Below are 24,480 nucleotides of genomic sequence, written 5' to 3' on the forward strand. Positions count from 1 at the left end.
CTATCTGTTGCACCCATTTTGTGGTGTTATATCTTTTCGTTCTTTATTTATTTTGATGAGATTAACATTTTCTTCACAAAGCAATGGGTGTAAATGGTCGAGGAGAAAACACATTCAAACAGTAATCACTGAAAAGTGTTCTCTTCAAGGGTTTTAGCTCTTGCAGCAATGGAAGTTTAAGGGAAGAACGAAGGTTGGAATTAACGAAACAGAACACATTCAAATGAAAACACACGTACAGACACAAATCCGAAAGGAGAACTTCATCAGATAAGTGATAGTTTAAGCTGCAGTCCCGAGGACCGAATTAAACCACGATAAAAAAGTATTGACGAGATATTTAACCGTGGATGGGGCTGGTCCATGATATATTGTGGACCAGTCCTGTTCACACCAAACCCAGATCTCTATTTCTTTTATGGCATGATTTGAAATGGTTCATCCATGAGATAAACACTCTTTCAAGTGCCACTTAATTGAAGAGGGTATTTGTCTCTTTTTTTCAAAAAGTTAAGGAGGTTTTTGTTAAATTCAAAATACAAGGGAAGTTTATATATTTGTCAGAAAACCTAAGGGAGGATTTTATATTTTTGTGGAGTACATCAGAAAAAAAAAATATATATCTCTTGAAAATGAGTTAATAGTGACAACAACTTTTGAGACAGATTAATTACTTTACAATGAATGCAACCTCAATGCAATGTGAACATGCCAAAATTTTAAACCAAACTTCTCTGCTATCACAGTCGTCACAGGGAAATGCTTGTGGCCCATCACTGGTGTCACTTCATCATTTAAAGTGGGGCCACAGCAATCAATATTTGAATTTGCGTGTATATATATATATATATATATATATATATATATATATATATATATATATATATATCGAATTTCGTCTTCACAAACCGTGCTCAGAGTCCCTTCAACCATGGTTTTTAAAAAATGAACCGGTGATTGAATCGGTCAGGTTCAGTTACCGGTTTGATCGGTCTGATTCGAATGGTCGATCTATTTTGATAAAAAAATTCAAAAAAATTGGAAAATGGTCAAAACCGTTCAAACGATTCGAACAATTAACCAATCGGTTCAATGATTTGCTAACCAAAATCAAAGATTTTAAGAGAAAAAGCGGTTTTGAAAAACGAAACCGGTCATATGACCGGTTCCCGGTTTTTCCGGTTCGGTCTGATTTTAAAAACAATGCCTTCAACCTTACATTCGGAATATCTTTTCATCAGATAGATGGAGTAGATGGACACTCCGCTCAAAAATCGGTTAATCCCTGTGGAAAAGAGCTGGGCTAAAAACTGTGAAAGCCCAACGCTAGGCTACAAATAAGTTGGATCCTATCCAATTCTAATCCGAAATTGATTCGGTAAGAGCCAGATTTAACCCTTGATTTTAATAAATCGAATTGGATTGAAAAAGTAGATGGTTTAGTTTATGGATCGAATTCAAATATACCCCGATCAAATTCGTTAATGACCTGGTCGGATCTATTAGTTATAAAATATTATAAAGAATGGAAATTTATGATTTATCCCCCTCATAAATTTTTATTGTTTTTTTTTTTTAAATGTAGTATCTCAAACCCTCACCTATGCTATATTACCTCTTCAATTGTGAATTTGTGATGAATTGCCCCTACTGTCATTGTTCCCGGTTTATACAAATTCATATAATTTATGAGATGGATAGAAGAATAAAAGCCCGTATATTTATATATATGTATTTTATATATTACTTGTATATTTAAATAAAATATGATAAGATATTTGAATTTAAATTCGAATTCTAATCATACTTTTGAAAATCAAATAGATTCTTATCTAATTGGAATCAATCAGATTTCTAATGGCATCGGGTCAAATATACCTTTTTTGTCGAATCCGATCCAATCCATTTTGCAGCCCTAGCCCAACGAGCGTTATTTCTTCTAGACACTCCTCTCCACTTCTATAGAGAGTTGATTATATAAAATCGGAGTCATCTTTTCAGCAAAATCGTATTCTTTCGAAGAAATTAGGGTTTTGCTGTTGGAATCTGGTTCCGTGTTCTCAACATTCGCAGGACTCTTTCATTGCCTCTGGTACGCTCTCTAACTTGGATGAATCGATATTCCCTATCATCTTGCTTGGAAATCTCTGCTTTTCTTAGGCTTTACTGCGTTTTTCTTTAATGTTCTGTTGCGATTGATGAGATTGAAATCGGATATCTGTATTGCGGGTTTTATGGGAACTATTGTTTTCTTTTTATCGATTAATTAATTGGTCATTGATCTTTTCTCTTACCTCTGGATGGTGTTTGTTTCGAATCAACTGTCCGTTTTATTAGGGTTTGTTAAACTACCGAATACGGTTTCTTTGAGATCTCAATTGTAAACTTAAACTGAACGTGTCCCCAAATTGTACCTTCTCAATTGTATTTTCCTTTATAATACAAAAATTGTATCCATAATTACTCAACGCATTTGCTTTATTCAGTTCTCTCAGTCTGGTTTCTCCGAGCGTTGAAACAACCACCAAAATGCAGAACGAAGAGGGTCAAAACATGGATCTGTACATCCCCAGGAAATGGTATATACAACCGTGCCTCATATTTTCTATCACCCTTAAGAGCTTGCTTATTCTTGCTGTTTTCGTCTATGTTAATTAGATATTGAAGTTTTTATTTATTTACTACCTATGGTTTATGATTTGCAGCTCTGCCACAAATAGGCTTATTACTTCGAAGGACCATGCATCTGTCCAGATAAATATTGGGCATGTGGATGAGAATGGCATATATACTGGCCACTTTACCACCTTTGCTCTGTGTGGTTTTGTCCGAGCTCAGGTTCATCTTCTGTTCACTTTATTCGTTATAAGAACCCCTCTTCTAAATTTAAATGTTTACAGTTATGCTGACCTTAGGGATAGTGCTCGTCCGTGTTGTAATTGTACAATAATTCGTTATAATTTATTATTGAAGAACTTGGATTACTACAACATAGGCACAGAAAATTTGAAAATAATAATTGTACAATAAGGCAGAGCACTTGTATCGGTGGGTCTCAAAATACCATGTGCTTCTGATTTCCACAGTTTGATGAGCCTATGTGCATTTGAGATTAACATAATAAACATACTAAGTACTAACAAGTCTCTAGGTACACTTTAATCACACTATTTGGTCTGTAGGCTGTAGAATGTTCAAAATGCCATTTGAAATCTTAAATAGATGGTTTTGTTAAGGTTGTAAATGCAACCTTTTGTGTTGAAATTTGCCATGTATTATTTCTTGCTATAAGCATGATTTTTGTTGTACTGTTGAGTATAACCACCTTTTATTAAAACAAATAAATTTGCCATGTATTATTTCTAGTGATTTAAAAAGGCACTCCTAGGCCCACAGGCAAGGCACATACCCTAAAATGCACCTCGCCCTGGTCCTAGGTGCACCCCTTGCAAAAGCTGCATGCCTGGTGTGCCTTGTGCCTCAGCCTCAAAAGATGCAGCCCTTATTTGCTGATGTTGTTTGTCATTCATTGCAATAAGATATCTTCTTAAAAGGCAATGGGAGCTATAAAATCATTATTTTTTATATGAGAAATAAGAATTTCAGACCCTAACATAGACTTGTTCGGGCTTGCCTCGAGAGGCGTGGCACAAAGGCGACTCATAGAATCAAGAATGAAATATGTTTTACATCACATTAGCCACTTGAAGCAATGCAAATAAGGAAAAAAAGAGATTGTGGGTTTTACATGCTTGAAAATGCTTTATATGTTTGCTTTTATTTTTAAATTTTCATTTGAATACGCTTTACATTTTATGTTTATCTATTTAAAATTTAGATAATAGGTTTTTTAAAAACATTTATTTTAAAATTTAAGTTTATACTTTTTATTAACATTTTGTTTAATATTTTTTGCATTTTTTTAAATTTTTTGGCATTTGTTTGAATTTTCTGACTTTTTTTTTAGCTTTTTTTTTTGTAATTTTGCACCTTGCTTAAAAAGGTGTGCACCTCGCCTTGTGCTTTGCGCCTCAGGCACAAATTGGCCCTTGTGCTTTTTTTTGTGCTTTGCGCTTTTAAAACACTGTTTATTTCTTGGAAGAATGGTTTACTAAAGCAAATAAATTTCAGCCCCCTGTTGGCTAGTTCTCAATCATTGATTGTGTTCACTTCTACTCTTGAAAATGTTCTTTAGCACCATTGTTTTCCTCAACTTTTGTAGATCATTCCATTTGGGTATCTTCCGGGGATGTTTCCATGGTACCACTGGTAACCATAGACACATTTTACACTTCTCATGGTATGGTTATCGGCATTGTCTCATCCATTGTATAATGCACACTTGAAAGGTTTATGGAGGATGAAATTAGATGAGAGTCGTAACATCATATATTTTCCTCTCCAAAATAATCAAGCAAAGTTATTGCTTGGATGTCAACGGCGTTGTTATGTTTGGATAGTGCCATTTGTTCTTGAGTGATCTGTCGTTGAAAAGGGTCACAAACGCATGTATGAACTAATGTATTTATAGTTTACTCGAATCCTTGTGTGTTACTTCCATCTTTTTTGTGTTGTTTCTTGACCGAGGTTTTCTTGTTGCTATACACTGCAACCCTATCTAAACTGATGAAAGAAAACCAATGGTTTTGCAGGGAGATGCTGACAGTGCACTGGATCGTCTCTGGCAAAAGAAGAAAGTCGAAGTTCGACAGCAGTAAGCGGAGATGATTGGCTGATTGCTGCTGGTGTTTTGCTCCTGTTGGGAGACTTTGATAATAGAGCCATTGAACATTTTACCAAAGGATCGAGTATGAGTTCTAGTTCAGCAGTTGAGCTTTTTTTTTTTTTTTTTTTTGCAGTTAATCAGTGACGTGGATTAGATGTTACTTGTTGACAATCTGTTTGTGGAATGACGAAGAATGGTCTAGTGGTTATAGAAGACATCTATTCTTGAGTAATTTTGATAATGACCTTTGCATTTTTTTGTGGTGCATGATACTCTGCTTTCTATCCTTCCTCGGGCTCCATACAAAGGTAATGTGACGATCCCACGTGACATTTTGCTGGTTAAGGTCATTTAACATGTCCTAGATTGATAGAACTCCATCGTCCATCATCGCTATCGTTGGAGAGTCCGGATCTTCTGACCAGAGACCACAATACATTGCTGGCCACCTTCATTTTTTCTACTTTAGCAGCTTATACATTGGGCAACCTTGTCTGTCAACACTCAACAGGACTCTCCATGACTGGCACTTTTTCAGTCCACCCCCACACCCCAGCAATGCATCTGACACCGATATTGTTACCTAGTTGTCGGCAAGGTTCAAACTATCGAAAATGTAAGATGTATTGGAAAGACAATTTTAAGAGATGTTCTTAATATATGATGAGATCCGAAGTCCACTTAATCCCCTCTTTCCGTCCTAAGTCTCCACTACAACCTGTAAGATATGTTATCAAGTGGCTAGTTCACACATTGCATTCTTTTAAATACTAGTTGAATGCATGCGAGTGGTGCAAGATTAAAAACTAAGAGAATTTTAGAGAAAATTCCTGATAGGTACCTTATACTTTAGGTCAAGTGCTAATTTAATACCCGAACTATAAAACGCGACAATCTAGTACCTGAACTTTCATTTTGCGACAATCTAGTACCTATTGTTAATGGATCGTCAATTATGTATATCACGTGACCTCATGTGCGATTTAAAACAATATCAAAATTACCCTTAGACATTGTTCATCATCTTCTTTCTCAAGAAAATGAAACAGAGCCCAAGCTCTCTTTACGTAGTTGAGGGACGGCTCGGATGTACTACTAGTACCACCCTTCATCCAACTACGTTGATGAAAACATCCACCACTAGCTCACAGTCACCCTCACAACGGTACCACCGGTGGCAGTAGCAAGAAGCGAATGAGTCGCTGATTATCGGCAGCATTCTAGATTCCTAGTTTGAAACCAAGAAAAAAGAAGCAACAAACGTTCATAGAATGGATCAATTGAGTGGAGCCGTGGAGGTAGAAAAAAAAGTAAAAACAGTCAACAACTGACCCAAGTGCGTTCTTCTTGCAATACTAGACAGCCATAGGATTCGAAGAAGATTGTATTGGTTTGAGCTTTCACTAATCGCTAGCTTTATTTTGGTTTGGACTTTGGACTTTCAGAGTTGGGCTTGGCCGCTTTTAGACGGCCTTGAGTCCTTTGACATTGTTGAGTCCCAAGTTTATATATTTGTTATAGCTCACTTACTCTTGAGAGTTGAGCTTGAGACTCTTATGGCTTATCTCATAGGAATAGGATAATAGATAATACCAACAGCTCTATAGTTGGATGGTTTTGTTAGAAAGCCATTTTCTATAGACTTGGTTTTTCAGCACAACACACTACCAGATATAAAAAACGATTCTTAGTTGGACTTTAGCTATTTTCCACTTGCCATAGCCTAAAAAAAAACATTGGAATTTTGTCGGCAATTCTCCTCTATTCAGGAGCTGCCATCTTGATGGTCCAAGCATGCCATTGAACCACTCAGGCTCGGTGTTCCATTTTGAGGAATACATGGCCACAAAGGCTGAAAGAGTGAACAAGGCTCTGGACGAGGCTATTCCTTTGAGACATCCCACTCAAGATACATGAGGCCATGAGGTATTCATTGCTGGCCAATGGGAAGCGCATCCGCCCCATCCTGTACATCACATCCTGTGAGTTAGTGGGAGGGGATGAGTCGTTGGCTCTGACCGTGGGGTGTGCAGTCGAGATGATTCATACCATGTCACTCATACACGATGACCTCCCTTACATGGACAACGACGACCTGAGACGAGGCAAGCCCACCAACCATAAGGCTTTTGGGGAAGCCATAGTTGTTCTGGCCGGGGGTGCACTTCTTTCCCTTGCCTTTGATCATGTCATGGCTTGGACCATCGATGTGCCGCCGGAGCTTGTCGTCCGGGTAGTGGCCGAGCTGGGTGTGGTAGTTGGGTCTGATGGACTTATGGCTGGCCAAATTGTTAACATTGCTTGTGAGGGACAACTAGTAGTGGATCTAAAGGAATTATAGTACATTTATGTCCACAAGACTACAAAGCTGCTTGATGCTTTGGCCGTCTGTGGAATGATCATGGATGGAGGAAGCATGGCCGAGGTGGAGAGGGTGAGAAGGTATGCCAGGTGCACTGGTTTGCTATTTCAGGTGGTGGATGATATTCCAGACATTACAAAGGTATGGTAAGTATTCTCATCTGTCATCTGAAGTCTCAGCCGTCAACTATTAACAGCTCCAACGGTTGGGACAGCGGTAGCCATGGCAGCATTCTTAGACTAGCAAATTAGAGGGCGGAGAGGAGGAAAGAGTGAGGAGAGACGAGACGATGAATAGGCGGCACTTCTAGTCTGGTTTTATTGGATGGTTGATAAAGAAAATTAGATGACACTTGAAGGGCATTTTTATCTTTTTGCATGCCACTTAACGGCTGGTTAATGCCAGGTACTAGATTGTCGCAAAATGAAAGTTCGAGTACTAGTTTCTTGGGTTTTCAAGTTCGGGTACTAATTTGGCACTCGGCCTAAAGTACAGGGTACTTATTGGGAAATTTCCCAAAATTTTATTAAATAAATGCCTACAGTACTAAACAAACCCAATGTTACATCTAATTATTTAGGGTAAATTACTGAAGCCTCCCCCGAACTTTCTGACCATTGCTGAAATCTCCCCTGAAGTTTGATAATTGCAACCACCTCCTTTGAAACTTTGAGACATAGTTGCAAGTAGACCCCTTTTGTAATAATATATTTTAAAAATAGACATCGAAATGTCCAAAAATACCCATGCAGTTATTTTTCACCAAAATGTTTACTTTATGTCCAAAGTTCAAAGGAGGTGATTCTAATTATCAAACTTCATGGGAGGTATCAACAATGGTTTGAAAGTCAAGATGGGGTTTCAATAGCATAGAATTTGTTTTTTGTTTTAAAAGACCATTGTTTAGGTTGTTTCAATAATATGTATTGCTTTTTTTTAATAAAATGTAATTTATTTTTTCTTTTCCAAACAGAAAACACGATTCAAGGATGTGTTTTTGCATTGTTGCTGATGTCACAATTTTAAAAACAAATGAAAACAAAAAACATTGGAAAAATCTATGATAACGGAAAGACATGATATTAAAAGAGCTTTGACCTATCAAAATATATCGTGAATTTTATTGTGATGCCAATTGATTGGCTGTGAGTTTTTCAGATACGATGCCTTTCCGGTATCATAGTCATACCCAAAAACATTTATGTTGTAAAACACCGAATAAGTTTTGTTTTCATGCTGTTTTAGAAAGGAAAAGAAGCAAATGGGTATTTTCCTACTATACGGATTTGTTCTTAAAACAATGATAGTTAAAATGTGTTATTGGTTGTATGTTTTCTCAAAAAATGAAACAAAATTGTATTCTCAAATTTCTGATTAAAGAACATGTTTTCAATTTGGGGGCTTCATATCATGTCTTATAGATCATATAGCAAAAAGCAAAATCCAACTTATTTTTGCTTCTCTAAACAAAAGTACAGTTCAATAATGCTTTTCAGTTTTGTTGCTTAGGCTCCATTTGGAAAGAGTACAAATACAAATATGTAGAGCGCAAAACCTTTTATTTTGTATGTATTTGTACTCCCTCCAAACTGAGCCTTATGTGTCAATTTTAAAAACATCAAACAAAAGCATTCAAAATTACAGGTAAACCTGTTCATGGGCCGGATTTGGACTTGGCTTTGGACAAAAATTGAATGGACCTAGCCTGTAGATGTGCTCACGGTTCGGTTAACCGAACCGTGGGGTAATTTTTTGAACCGAACCGACCTGTTCGGTTTTTAAACTAACTGAACCGAAACCGAACCGATAACCGATTAACCATAGTTCGGTTTTTCATTTTTTCTATGCACTCAAAATAAAAAAAAGGGCTAAAACCTTCCCTCTTGCAGAATTTGTTCAAGGGAAGCCTACAAGCCTTGAGGTTGCAAAGAACACATACTCTCCAGTTCTGCCCATGGATAATATTGATGTTTACTCATAAATGATTAAAATGAAAAAGTATTGAAAGGATTGAAACAATATAGAAACAAAAGGTAGAATTTTGACTAATGCCAGCATTAAGGTGAAAAGGAGAACAAAAGAACCTACATTTCTTCAAGAGGAATGTATTTGACAAGACCACTAACAATAGTTCTTGGTGATCCTTCACCCACATCAATCTCTTTAACATAAAGGGAATCAACATTTGGATGTTTCTAAACATTTTTTATGAGGCCAATACGGATATCAAGCCTATTGATGGAAGTTTCTACTTCAGCAGTTGCCTTTGGTTTGGCTACAACTGTAGATTTGTTTGGTCTTTTTTTGTCATCACCATCAGTTAGAAAAACGTTGAAACTTCATCCAAGTACCCAAAATAAAAGCAGAAAACAAACTGTCAAAGCTTTTTTCCCAAAGGAAGTTTCTGTATTTATGTATGTGATTGCTCATTACATGTACCTGAAACATCTACCACATATATTGATTACTAACGGTTGTCATAAAACAAACTATTAGAGCAGAAATTTTAGCCTTATTGGCTTATTGCAGGGATATTTGGAGTAGTGTAGTCATTGGACTCTAGGGGCCCGAAACAAGAGATTTACAGTGAATAGTTCAAGGTGAAATCAGCTACTCCTGTGGTTTTAGCCCAAGGCTACACTAATGGGCATAGTGGATTTTTCTTGCAATGGTTCTTTCACTTGGATCGGGTCTGTTATTAAAATTTGGTATGGACAGAACAGAGTTATAACATCCAATCCATGGTTTCTTATGTATTTTTAAAAGATTTAATTTTTTAGGGTAGTAGTTTTCTTTTCTACAATGATTGGGGTTTAGGTCTACAGAAGGGGCCATGTTTGTGTTTTAACATTATTTCACTTTTCTTGATCAAGAAAGTTTTTTATACTGATTTGAAAAAAAAAAATCATTGTCTTTGTTGTCCTACTTAATATATAGCATGGATCTTTTTTGATCAATAACAAAAATTTTATGAAGAAAGAACAATAATAACAACATCCAAGAGGAGAGGTAAACTCTCTTAGCCCTCCCCAAAGACAAGAGCACAAAAGATTACAAACAAGCCCACATAGATTGAACCCTTCCAACCCCCTGTTTGGTTAACCCATAAATCTCACTTCCATGCCTCTGAAAAACCATTTTAATTTTATCCTTTCATTTGCAAATTCCCAGTCCATTATCTTCTTTTTTCTAACCAGCCAATAGTTAATTAGGAATTGCCTTCAATGATCAGTCTGTGACTATTTAATTCTTTTGCTCTTTTTAACCTTTCCAAAGCAGCCAAAATTTCACCTTTGAGAGAATTTCCTACATCAATTGACTCAAAGGATAGAGCCAAGACCTGTCCTTCCTGATTCCTGGATACACCTCCCATACTTAGAAGCCTGGGGTTGCCTTCACTGCTTCATCAAAGTTTAATTTTGTGAACTCTTCAATTGGTGGAGACCACATTGGATTAGTGACAGATTACTGAAGGCCATTACTATTCATGTATGTCAATATAATACATAGCTCTCACTATTCTGCCCATGCATTGCCTTCTTTTACATAAAGAACTAGTTCAAATCATGAAATTTGAATTGGTTCAAATCTCCCTTACTCACTCATCCTAGATCCTTTACTTCTGTAATATGTTTGTGAATAACTATGTTCTTTTCTAATTTTAGGCATGAAACCCAATGTATCACTAAATCTTCTAATGATGTAATCATTATGCAGAAAATAATTTTCAAACATTGCAAATATAGGATATTTCAACATGGGTATCCGTATCTGGTCACATTGTAAGATTATCAGATCCTAATGGAAAGCCTACAATGTTAATTAACACCTAGAGCTTACCTAGAACATGATAATATCATCTGGAAAAGTATCTAACCAGAAAGATCTATTAATCTTAGATTCTTAGGTGTAGAACCTAATCATAAAGCACATATAAGAAATGGTTAAGTGAGATGGTGTTTTCAAATCAATTTATTGAAAAAAAAAGAAAGAACACAAGAAAAACCAGTAGGTCATCAGATCAAATTCCAGTCATGATCATCAACATTGAGCCTAAGTAGTTAAGTAAATGGCCTTACATTCAGATTTAGATGTAATGGCATAGCTGAGAACTGAGAAGCTGACTGGTGTAATTTTTAATGGCCCTAGTTACACACCTTCTGCCATTTAAGCTTATTTAAGCTTAAATTAAAAAACACAAACTTTACCTAATTCCATATTTTCGAGCTCATTTAAGCTCTCCTCTATATAAAGATAACCATGTGACATTCGTAACCAATCTTGTCACAAATGATAGCTTCTACCATTCTCGGGGTTAGAGAACTATGAAACGAATCAAGCACACGACCTCCGGTGCTAAAAGCCGACTCAAATGCAACTGTAGACACATGCATAGCTAATAAATCCCGAGCCATCAAAAAAAGCACTCGATATTTAGAGGAACTAGTTTTCCAATAAGGCAATATGTCAAATGATTTACTTTTAGGATCTTCACATTCATCTCCTAAAAATTTATCCAATTCTATTTTGTTTTCTACACTTCTTTGACCCGCTTTTTGCTTGTTAAATAATGAATTCATGAAATCAGCAACATCCTCCGCATTCTTAACTCCCATATCATTTGGATCCTAAAATTGATTACTTGAGTGAATATTAGGAGATGAGTAGGTTGAACTATAAATCTCATACATAAAAGTCAAAACTTGTTTCACGTTTTCTTTTAGCACTTTAGTAGTATTAACATCATATAACTCACCAATAACCCAATCCACATACTCCAATTTGCATTAGGGATCAAGAATAACTGTAATGAATAACATGGTATTGATATTATTGACATTTCCCCAATACTTGTCACACTTCCTCTTCATCTTGTAAGACATAAAACTAATAGAGGAATCATCACTCTTACACCTCCGAGAAAAGAACAATTCCAATACCATAAATTTCTTTAATGTATTCATTTCTAATTACATAAAGTGAACTAGACAATTTCAATGTAGTTTCATAGAAAATTTTAAGAAAATGTTGCAAACCACAAGTATATTCCCAATCTCCATCAGTAGGACAAACTTTGTTTTTAACATGAGTAAGATCATTTACATATCTACTATCAACATTCTCCAGCAAATCAAATGCCTTTTAAAATTTCAAAACAGATTTCAGCATTAAATTAGTAGAGTTCCACCTAGTTTCAACATCTAGGCAAACAAGACCCCTACTCACTATCTTTTCTTTCTCTACACAATCCTTAAATCTTTGCAACATTGTTGGTGAAGATCCTACATATTTCACTACAAAACGAATCTTGAAAATAGAATCATCTACCTTTGACAACCCTTCTTTGACAATTAAGTTCAAAATATGTTCTCCACATCTCATGTGCAAGAACTCACTTTTTAAGACACTTTCATTCCAATTATTTTATTTTTTTTCCAAATATTGAATCCCTACATCATTTGAACTTGCTTTGTCCACCGTCACAGTGAACACTCTTTCACTGCAAAACGAATCTTGAAAATAGAACCATCTACTTTTGACAACCCTTCTTTGACAATTAAGCTCAAAATATGTGCACCACATCTCATGTGCAAGAACTTACTTTTAAGATACTTCCCTTCCAATTTTTATGTCTTTTCATCAAATATTGCATCCTTACATCATTTGAACTTGCATTGTCCACCGTTACAGTTAACACTCTTTCAATGGCCCAATTAAGTAAACACCTCTCAATGGCCTTGCCAATTATCTCTCCTGGATGACCAGAAATTAGACAAAAATTTAAATTTTTTTTGTGCAATTTCCACTCATCATCAAGGAAATGAGCAGTGTGACACATGTAACTAAGGGTTTTGAGGCAAACCCTTGATGATAGTTTTTTAAAAAATTGTTATAACATTTTCTTCTCCTCCACATGAAGACTATAACAATCTCTAGCTATTATGTGACGTAAAGGAACTACAAATCTTGGTTGCAATCTTACCACAAAAGCCACAAAAACCCTCTCGTCCTACATGCTTAAATGGTAATTCATCTATAATAATCATCCTAGCAAGTTCTTTTTCTACATTCATCTTGATTAAACTTGTACGGTATAAGTGTTGGTGTGGTGCTCCCTCTTTAGAACTTTGAATTGACGTTTCCAAAGTCTTTTGCCACTTGTCTATATTATTAAGGGGATACTGTTTACATCTAGACAAGTGATTACTTAATGAACTAGTATCGCTTGCAGATGGACAAACTAGGCCTTACCACAATAATTACATTCTACCCTTTGTTCACTTTTGTCCTTACAGTCAAGTTTAGTAAAATGAACTTGACTTTATTGCGTGTTCTCAACATTCGCAGGATTCTTTCATTGCCTCTGGTACGCTCTCTAACTTGGATGAATCGATATTCCCTATCATCTTGCTTGGAAATCTCTGCTTTTCTTAGGCTTTATTGCGTTTTTCTTTAATGTTCTGTTGCGATTGATGAGATTGAAATCGGATATCTGTATTGCGGGTTTTATGGGAACTATTGTTTTCTTTTTATCGATTAATTAATTGGTCATTGATCTTTTCTCTTACCTCTGAATGGTGTTTGTTTCGAATCAACTGTCCGTTTTATTAGGGTTTGTTAAACTACCGAATACGGTTTCTTTGAGATCTCAATTGTAAACTTAAACTGAACGTGTCCCCAAATTGTACCTTCTCAATTGTATTTTCCTTTATAATACAAAAATTGTATCCATAATTACTCAACGCATTTGCTTTATTCAGTTCTGTCAGTCTGGTTTCTCCGAGCCGTTGAAACAATCACCAAAATGCAGAACGAAGAGGGTCAAAACATGGATCTGTACATCCCCAGGAAATGGTATATACAACCGTGCCTCATATTTTCTATCACCCTTAAGAGCTTGCTTATTCTTGCTGTTTTCGTCTATGTTAATTAGATATTGAAGTTTTTATTTATTTACTACCTATGGTTTATGATTTGCAGCTCTGCCACAAATAGGCTTATTACTTCGAAGGACCATGCATCTGTCCAGATAAATATTGGGCATGTGGATGAGAATGGCATATATACTGGCCACTTTACCACCTTTGCTCTGTGTGGTTTTGTTCGAGCTCAGGTTCATCTTCTGTTCACTTTATTCGTTATAAGAACCTTTGCTCTGTGTGGTTTTGTCCGAGCTCAGGTTCATCTTCTGTTCACTTTATTCGTTATAAGAACCCCTCTTCTAAATTTAAATGTTTACAGTTATGCTGACCTTAGGGATAGTGCTCGTCCATGTTGTAATTGTACAATAATTCGTTATAATTTATTATTGAAGAACTTGGATTACTACAACATAGGCACAGAAAATTTGAAAATAATAATTGTACAATAAGGCAGAGCACTTGTATCGGTGGGTCTCAAAATACCATGTGCTTTGTGGTGTGACTGAACTGGTTTGAGAAAAAACTAAAGAAACAGAAAGCATCTCAGGGTAAAGACCGAGATGCCCCCTCCAGTGTATTGGTCTGTATGGATATTTAGAATCTTGCGTTTAACTTTATTATTCTCTGTATTTAAAAAGTTGAACTTGGACCTTTGTTGTCTCAGAATGGTATCTGGTCCTGGGCTCTGTCCTGGCTAGCCATTTTTGACATATCTCACCATCATCAATATTGCCCCAGCTTGTTGGGGTTTTGTCTATCTGCATCTTATTTCATCATTTTATGGTTTGTTACCCTGCTACTGAATGGGCTGCCAAATATAGTTGTCCTGATCTCAAGCTTTAAGTTCTGGCCCTTGAGTTTTGCTTTCCTCAATTTTGCATCCAAACAGTTCCCAATATTGTTGGCTATTGCCATTGGTTTTCTAATGACACTACTATACCATCTCCATTGATCCAATGTAATGTATGTTATTGTTATGTAATAGCTAGAGGTAGACATTGTTTAGTCTGCATGAAGTGACTTTGGTGAAGAGCAATTAAGGTGTCTGTCATTTGATGATGCTATGTGCTTCTGATTTCCACAGTTTGATGAGCCTATGTGCATTTGAGATTAACATAATAAACATACTAAGTACTAACAAGTCTCTAGGTACACTTTAATCACACTATTTGGTCTGTAGGCTGTAGAATGTTCAAAATGCCATTTGAAATCTTAAATAAATGGTTTTGTTAAAGTTGTAAATGCAACCTTTTGTGTTGAAATTTGCCATGTATTATTTCTTGCTATAAGCATGATTTTTGCTGTACTGTTGAGTATAACCACCTTTTATTAAAACAAATAAATTTGCCATGTATTATTTCTAGTGATTTAAAAAGGCACTCCTAGGCGCATAGGCAAGGTGCATACCCTAAAATGCGCCTCGCCCTGGTCCTTGGTGCACCCCTTGCAAAAGCTGCATGCCTGGTGTGCCTTGCACCTCAGCCTCAAAAGATGCAGCCCTTATTTGCTGATGTTGTTTGTCATTCATTGCAATAAGATATCTTCTTAAAAGGCAATGGAAGCTATAAAATCATTATTTTTTATATGAGAAATAAGAATTTCAGACCCTAACATAGATTTGTTCGGGCTTACCTCAAGAGGCGTGGCACAAAGGCGACTCATAGAATCAAGAATGAAATATGTTTTACATCACATTAGCCACTTGAAGCAATGCAATTAAGGAAAAAAAGAGTTTGTGGGTTTTACATGCTTGAAAATGCTTTATATGTTTGCTTTTATTTTTAAATTTTCATTTGAATACGCTTTACATTTTATGTTTATCTATTTAAAATTTAGATAATAGGTTTTTTAAAAACATTTATTTTAAAATTTAAGTTTATATTTTTTATTAACATTTTGTTTAATATTTTTTGCATTTTTTAAAAATTTTTGGCATTTGTTTGAATTTTCTAACTTTTTTTTTTATTTTTAGCTTTTTTTTTTTGTAATTTTGCATCTTGCTTAAAAAGGTGTGCACCTCGCCTTGTGCTTTGCGCCTCAGACACAAATTGGCCCTTGCGCTTTTTTTGCGCCTTGCGCTTTTAAAACACTGTTTATTTCTTGGAAGAACGGTTTACTAAAGCAAATAAATTTCAGCCCCCTGTTGGCTATTTCTCAATCATTGATTGTGTTCACTTCCACTCTTGAAAATGTTCCTTAGCACCATTGTTTTCCTCAACTTTTGTAGATCATTCCATTTGGGTATCTTCCGAGGATGTTTCCATGGTACCACTGGTAACCATAGACACATTTTACACTTCTCATGGGAAGGTTATCGGCATTGTCTCATCCATTGTATAATGCACACTTGAAAGGTTTATGGAGGATGAAATTAGGTGAGAGTCGTAACATCATATATTTTCCTCTCCAAAATAATCAAGCAAAGTTATTGCTTGGATGTCAACGGCGTTGTTATGTTTGGATAGTGCCATTTATTCTTGAGTGATCTGTTGTTGAAAAGGGTCACAAACGCATGTATGAACTACTGTGTTTATAGTTTGCTCGAATCCTTGTGTGGTACTTCCATCTTTTTTGTGCTGTTTCTTGACTGAGGTTTTCTTGTTGCTATACACTGCAACCCTATCTAAGCTGATGAAAGAAAACCAATGGTTTTGCAGGGAGATGCTGACAGTGCACTGGATCGTCTCTGGCAAAAGAAGAAAGTCGAAGTTCGACAGCAGTAAGCAGAGATGATTGGCTGATTGCTGCTGGTGTTTTGCTCCTGTTTGGAGACTTTGATAATAGTGCCATTGAACATTTTACCAAAGGATTGAGTATGAGTTCTAGTTCAGTAGTTGAGCTTTTTTTTTTTTTTTTTTGCAGTTAATCAGTGACGTGGAATGATGAAGAATGGTCTAGTGGTTATAGAAGACATCTATTCTTGAGTAATTTTGAGTATGACCTTTGCATTTTTTTTTGTGGTGCATGATACTCTGCTTTCTAACCTTCCTCGGGCTCCATACAAAGGTAATGAGACAATCGCACGTAACATTTTGCTGGTTAAGGTCATTTAACATGTTCTAGATAGATAGAATTCCATCCCTATCGTTGGTGAGTCTGGATCTGCTGACCAGAGACCACCGCACAGCATATATGGACGAAACTTTTGCTGTACACACTTTTGGCAGCCTGGGCTGTCAATAGGACTCTCCATGAGTGGTACTTTTTCAGAACACCCTTACACCTCAGCAATGCATCCGGCACTGGTACTATTATTTGGGTGCGGGCAAGGTTCAATGTGTCGGATATGTTTTGGATACATATGGATATGTATGAAAAATCCATAAAAAGGTTGATTAAATCTTAAAAAATATATTATTAGTTATATTTTCATATTTTATATGATTGCAAATAAGTCATTTAAATGTAAAATGCCATAATTCAATGATTTATATTAAGTGTGATATATCGGGAGACAATTTGTAATCATTGAAAAATGATGGAATAATTAAAATGTAAAAAAACAAAAAAAAGTAAAATGTGAATGTCACTTTTCAAAATCCAATATAATTAAAATGTGTATAAAAGCTTTAATAATTAATTCTAGTATTTATTAATAAAAGCTTTTTACTCATTAAGAAAAGTGAAAATTTACTTAAAATTAAAAATACATATGATCGTATCAAACAAATATGTGTGGCTCAATGGTGAACTTGTAGTTGTTAAAATCAAGTAGCCAAGTTTCAAATCTTGCTATAAGTAAAATTTGAAGTTTTTACACTAAAAAAATGAAATTAATAATAGGGGACCATTAATTACAGGAATTAATGAGAGAATTGAATTAGGTGCTAAAATTTAAATTTAAATTTAAATTTGCTTTGGAGTAATTGGTTAATTAATGAAAGAGAAATTAGACTTAAATAAACGATATTAATGAGGGATTCAATATTAAATATGGATTAATGATATAGATCCAAACTGTATCGGACTATTTTGGGCCCGTACCGGTCAATATAGATTCGAAACAGCCCAATACGGGATCGTATCAGTCGATACGTACGAAAAGAAACGGAATGAATGATTTATACACGTTCTGCATATCGGGTTCTTGTCAAAACAATACGTATCAGCCGATATAGATTGATATGTTGTGATATTTTGAACCTTGGGCACAGGTTGGTTCATGAGAAACCCCGTGGTTTGGTGAATGTCAAGCTCTTTCTTTGGCTTTATGGAAAATGGAATCAGTAGGGAAACATGATTCATGTAGCTTATCCCATATAGCTAGAACAGAGCTTATCTAAGACTACTTTTTTCTTTTCATGTATACATAGGAAGGCCGATATGGTAATCTAATTTACCCAAATTCATCTCTAGCCATTAGGGGCCTGCAGCCTTAGAAACTTGTTCCTATTAAAAGCAACAATTTTATTAGTTCAGCCATTTTCAGATGTTATTGAACTGTCCTGAGTTTTATTGAATTGTCTTGAGTTTTTATATTTCTTTATCAGAACACGAATCCTTAAAATTTTAAAATGAAATTAGGGTAAAATACAAAAAAATTCCCTTAAAGTTTCTAACAATCATAAAAAGCCTCCCCTATAGTTTCATTTTAAAAAATATCTCCCTTGAACTTTTGAGAAACTCAACAAAAACCTCCCTTCCTTCACCTTCCCAAACGGAAAATGTTAGATTGATGCGCCCATTTTTCTAAATACCCATTCTACCCTTTTATAAATTATTTTACATACAAAATTACTAAAATAGCCATATTTTAATTTGACAAAAACCTCCTTTAACGGTCATCTTCTAAAATTTTTGTTGAGTTAAAACAGGGCTATTTTAGTAATTTTGTATTTAAAATAATTTATAAAAGGGTAGAATAGGCATTTGAAAAAATTGGTGCATCAGTTTAACGTTTTCCGTATGGGAAGATGATGTAAGGGAGGTTTTTGCCGAGTTTCTCAAAAGTTTAGGGGAGGTATTTGTTAAAAAGAAATTATAGGGGAAGTTTTTATGATTGTCAAGGTTTTTGTATTTTACCCTTAAAATTATTTTTATAAAATATATTTACTTAAAATGAGGGAATTTTTTAAAATATAAAAATATTTTAAAAATATTTTGATATATATATATATATATATATAATTGGGGTTAGGGCGAGGCGATTAATTCACTCCCCCATCTTCATCCCCATCCTCGGTTGGGTATCACTATCAAATATTGTCCCTGCCAGGGCAATCCCATCCCTGACCTGATATTGAGTACCCAATAAGATGGGGAACATTGCCATCCCTATTCATATTCAAATCTTATTAATTCATTAATTGTCAGAAAACTATAATTTAAAACCTAATTACTAAAATTAATAAAAATATTAAATTTTAACAAATTTTAACTAGCAACTACTAAAAATTAAGAAATTAATAAAATTAGTAAGTCATAAATTAAAAATTAACTTGCATTTGAATTTTATTTAAAAATAGCTAATAATAATAATAGTAATAAGTAAAAAATTATTAAAAATAATAAAATAAACCACTTACATTCTATATAAAATACTAATAATAACCTAATTATAAATGCCATATGACTCCTTCTACTAAGGGATAATCATTTATAACTTAGCCCAAACATGGCTAGGCCTACAAATTTTTGGGCTCAAGCAAATATTTTCTTCTAAGATAGGTCTAGTTTAGATCTATCCAACCCCACACATAAGGCAGACAATAGGACTGGAGATAACTTGGGTTCATATTAAATCCCACTACATCCACATCTACTTTGGATTATGAAATCCTTTGATCTGCATTTTTGCATCTGATAATTATGTCAGCTTTGGATCATATTTGGATTTAATCTGCAACCATCTTATACTGTTTAAAATGACCAAAAAATTAAATAGTTTTAAGAAAATCAATTATTTTAAAGTATATATGTATATAAATGTATTAAGTATATAATATAAAGTTTATCAATTGTAAAGTTTATATATATATACAATATATATATATATATATATCATTGTATATTATATAATATATTATATGTATACATAATTATACTATATATACACATAAAATAATAAATTTTTATTGGACTTGAATTTTAGTTAAATCGAATAGGGTTAAATTTGTATCTAATCTCATTATTAATTGGGTGCAAGTTCTAACATCCAAATTTGGAGCCAAATCGGCTATTAGATTTTTGGAATCCATTGACAGCTCTAGCGGGCAAGGCCTGAGCTATATAGGTATATAGATAAGCCCTATTTTTGAATTTGGGCTTAGTGGGCTTAAAGCAAAGATTTATGAAGATTTTGTGCTTCTCTTTCTGGCGCAATTGTCAATAAAAGGCAGGGGTGAAGTCTGCAGTAAATACCAAGTTTTATATGCTTAACGCTAAATGGCCTATGTTGGATTTTGGCTTAGTGGGCTTATGATAAACTTGTGAGCGCCATGTATTATAAGCTTAACGCGAAAGGGGCCAACTTGGATTTGGGCTTGAATGAATTATAAGAGGGATTGTTTTTTTGGTCTCAGAATTATGAGCCAGATTGATACTTAACAGTGCCATTGTTCAATAGAGTGAACCATAATATAAATTAATCTGAACATATGGCTGGAAGGATAATCATAATTTAGTTAGCCCGACAACTCATGTGGAATCAATTCATACCATTAACTATTGTGCAGGTTTCAATTTTCTTTATCATTCCACTTTTCACCAAAAAGGCTGAAAACAACTTCCACATTAGAGAGAGAGAGAGAGAGACTGTTTATGGCCAACAAAGACGAGGCACCATTCAGTCCAAGCCTAATTTTACATCCCTTTTGCAGAAAAGCATAAGAAAGACCAGAAGGAAAGGGCCCATTTAGGAATAAGGATTCTTTTGTCGTTATGCCTATAAGGCTATAAACAAATCTCTTTCTTTTGTCAAAATAATAATTTCCAAATAAATAGAAAGAAAAGAAAAGAGGGATCAAAGAATATTAGTATGCATGTAGATTTCTCTTTTTTCCTCTTCACTCCTTTGTGACTTTTGTGGCCCAAAGGCTGTTAGTTAGTCCATGTATTCCATAATGCTCTGGCTCTGTGCTTTACAGACTATTGAAAGTTGTTCACTGTGGTTTTCTTGTCCTTGTTTCTGCATGTTGTCATCATTTAGAGTAGTAACCCAGGGGGAGTGGGGTGGGGGTGGCCGGAAGGGTGGAGATGTTAGTACTTTAGAACCAGTTGGGCTTTCAGGAAAGTTCCGTCACATATGGACATCTGCAGTTCTTCAAATGGTGGGGAGAATGTCAGAATGTTCTTTAGATGCATGCGACTGGACTGATTGAATGCCTGATAGAAGGCACCACCCAATCACAGATTTCAAGGGTTGGATGATAAAAGGGAGCTTAATTTCAATATTGGGTTTGGGGGGTCATCAGAGTATCTGGAATTGCCCCATTAGTCTAGTACATCATGCTCTACTTTCTCATTCAATTCATTACTGCATCTTCCTTTCAACTAGAAAATAGTGTGTGAATTCTGAAGCACTAGCACTATTATTCCCTTGCCAGAATTCATGGATTAGTGGGGGAGGTGAGGGTCAGGGTCCCTCAAACATGTACTACTGGTGGAAAAAATGGCCAAAAAGGAGATGCGCACCAATCCATCTACTTGAATGAGACATGCTTTAAAGATGTGGATTAAGACTTTTGTCAATCCATGGCCAATTTGGATAAGGATGTTTGCTCCTGTACATTTCATCCATCCCATTCTATTTCTTTTCTCTGATCAGATGTCAGTGCTATGAAAGGAGATAGAATTACTTCAAATCCAATTTCATTAAATCCAAATGATGGTAAGGACTATCTTTTTAATTTGATGAATTCATGGATATTCGGATGACCCTTTTTATAATTTCAACTTGGGTTTATTTTTTTATGGCTTTGGGGGCTGTTGGTTTTCTTAATTAACCATAGAAGTGCAATCAGGAAATATTTCTTTTCCATTACTGTGATGAAAATTTCTTTTTCTATCAGTACTTCTTACACTTTATTCAGGCATGGAAAGATGCAACGGGGTGAATTGCATGGATAGCCACCATTTTGAACTAGATATGAGCAATCTCTTCCCTGATGCTTAGGAATATTTCATACTGTTTATGTTAGGAAAGTGTCATATTTTTCAGATATCTAGAGTTCTGGAGTGAGATTCTTTGGATCGATGGTTACTGTCATTGCTACTTTGGAAAAAATGACTGAATTGAATGGATTGAATTATGGTCTCTCCATCGATTTTCAAAACATCGCCATTGTTACACATAGATGTCTTGTATTTGAAGTGTTTGATGTGTAAACTCTTAGTGAGACAAAATGGGAGATTTTGTGAGACCTTACATACTTTAGTGGGAAGAAGCAACATCAAATCTGAATATTTCTAAACTGATTAACATTCAACACTTCTCCTGTAAGTTTCTTAATTGTTTCTATATATTGTTTTGAGGGCTGAGGTTGGTGATTGGTTTGGTTGATGGGAAGTAGGGATGTCAATTTCTACCTTATCCAGTGGGTACATGCCCCTATCCTCTTCGATGGGGTGGGTTTTTTTGCTTGAAGGATAGGTTTTGGAATTCTACAAGTATGAGTATAAGTAAGGTATGGTATTAGGCTAAATCTGACCTTCCCCAATTCACATATTATTAAAAAGCATATAAACTTTATGCAATAGATATTAAATGTAATAATATTTTGAATTTTATGTATAAGAATAATGACAATTCGTGTAGAACGAAAGATATTATTCTTTCTTTCCTTTTTTTTTCCTTTACAGGGAATGAATATATATATATATATATACAGGCCTTATTCCATCTTTCCTTGTCCTATACAAACTACTCCTATGATAAGGATTATTATCCCTTGGCTTAAGTGATCACCAACTCCGGATAGGAATTGTCCTTTGAATTAAGGAATATCCTCCTAGTTTGACAGCTCACGCCAATACTCCCCCTCACGTTGGTGCGTACAAATCTTGGATGCCCAACTTGCCAAGTGAGTTGTAGAAGTTTTTACTGGATACAACTTTTGTAAGTATATCCGCCAGCTGGTCTTTAGACTTGACAAAAGGAAATCGGATGATTTTGTCTTCGATATTTTGTTTGATGAAATGCCAGTCCACCTCCACGTGCTTTGTTCGATCATGTTGAACGGGATTCTGAGAGATATCTATGGCAGCCTTGTTATCACAGAATAGGTCCATCTTAGAGGTTGGGGAGAAACCGATTTCAGTCATTAATCTTCTAAGCCAAAGAAGCTCACAAAGCCCTTTAGCCATTCCCCGAAACTCAGCTTCAACACTTGATAAGGCCACCACCTTTTGTTTTTTACTCCTCCATGTGACAAGATTTCCACTGACAAATGTAAAGTACCCTAAGGTGATTTTCTATCCGAGATATTTCCAGCCCAATCTGCGTCTGTATAGCCTTCAATCTTTACATGATTATTCTTTGAGAACATAAGTCCTCTTCCGGGTGAGGACTTCAAGTATCGAAGAATTCGCATTACAGCATTCATGTGATATTCGTTTGGACAATGCATGAATTGACTTACCACGCTGACAGTGTAAGTGATGTCTGGACAAGTATGTGAGAGGTAAATAAGTTTACCAACCAGCCTTTGATATCTCTACTTATTGGTAGGTACTTGGTCTAGGTATTCTCCAAGTTTATGGTTTTGAATAATTAGTGTGTCTGCCGGATTGCACTCAAACTGTCCTACTTCCGATAGTAAATCTAAAGTGTATTTCCGTTGAGACAGAAATATACCTCTCCTTGATCTAGCAATTTCATTTTCTAGAAAATATTTGAGCCCTCCAAAGTTCTTCATTTCGAACTCAGTCGCCAATTGCTTTTGAAGTGTTGCTATTTCTCTTGAATCATTTCCGGTGATAATCATGTCATCTACATATATTATTAAGGCTGTTACCTTCCCTCGTTGGTGCTTTAGAAATAGTGTATGGTCTGAATTGCTTTGTTGAAAGCCATATTTCTTCATTGCAAGACTAAACCGCCCAAACCATGCCCGCGGTGATTGTTTCAGTCCATATAGTGCTCGTTGTAGTTTACACACAACTTTGGTCTTGGAATTTGCTGTATAACCAAGTGGGATGTCCATGTACACTTCCTCTTCAAGGTCACCATGGAGGAAAGCGTTCTTTACGTCAAACTGGTGTAGCGGCCAATCAAGGTTTGCTGTAAGAGACAATAAAACTCTAACCGTATTCAATTTGGCCACTGGTGAGAAGGTCTCTTGATAATCTACGCCATGTATCTGAGTATAACCTTTCGCGACCAGCCTCGCTTTGTATCTCTCGAACGACCCATCCGCTTTGTATTTAATGGAAAATACCCACTTACACCCTACAGGTTTCTTCCCTTCGGGCAAGGTAACAAGAGTCCATGTTTTGTTCTTCAATAGTGCCTCCATTTCTTCCTGTATGGC

General features: G+C 35.4%; 2 protein-coding genes and 1 pseudogene across 2 annotated transcripts; all 3 read left to right on the plus strand.

Annotated features, from left to right (window-relative positions):
• The first annotated feature begins 1,951 nt into the window (after positions 1 to 1,951).
• On the plus strand, positions 1,952 to 16,965 carry LOC148800788 (small ribosomal subunit protein eS21). The gene is made up of 4 exons (XM_088902489.1): positions 1,952 to 2,092; positions 13,850 to 13,943; positions 14,070 to 14,202; positions 16,669 to 16,965. The coding sequence occupies exons 2-4, from the start codon at positions 13,894 to 13,896 to the stop codon at positions 16,732 to 16,734; spliced, it is 249 nt and encodes an 82-aa protein (XP_088758615.1). The 5' UTR covers positions 1,952 to 2,092; positions 13,850 to 13,893; the 3' UTR covers positions 16,735 to 16,965.
• On the plus strand, positions 1,953 to 4,981 carry LOC148800789 (small ribosomal subunit protein eS21). Its single transcript, XM_088902488.1, has 4 exons — positions 1,953 to 2,092; positions 2,487 to 2,579; positions 2,706 to 2,838; positions 4,653 to 4,981. The coding sequence occupies exons 2-4, from the start codon at positions 2,530 to 2,532 to the stop codon at positions 4,716 to 4,718; spliced, it is 249 nt and encodes an 82-aa protein (XP_088758614.1). The 5' UTR covers positions 1,953 to 2,092; positions 2,487 to 2,529; the 3' UTR covers positions 4,719 to 4,981.
• Positions 6,361 to 10,759, plus strand: LOC104606230 (heterodimeric geranylgeranyl pyrophosphate synthase large subunit 1, chloroplastic pseudogene; annotated as a pseudogene).
• Positions 16,966 to 24,480: the final 7,515 nt, after the last annotated feature.

The sequence above is a fragment of the Nelumbo nucifera genome, chromosome 4 (genome assembly GCF_055504915.1).
Source record: "Nelumbo nucifera cultivar China Antique chromosome 4, China Antique-T2T, whole genome shotgun sequence".
Classification (NCBI taxonomy): domain Eukaryota; kingdom Viridiplantae; phylum Streptophyta; class Magnoliopsida; order Proteales; family Nelumbonaceae; genus Nelumbo; species Nelumbo nucifera.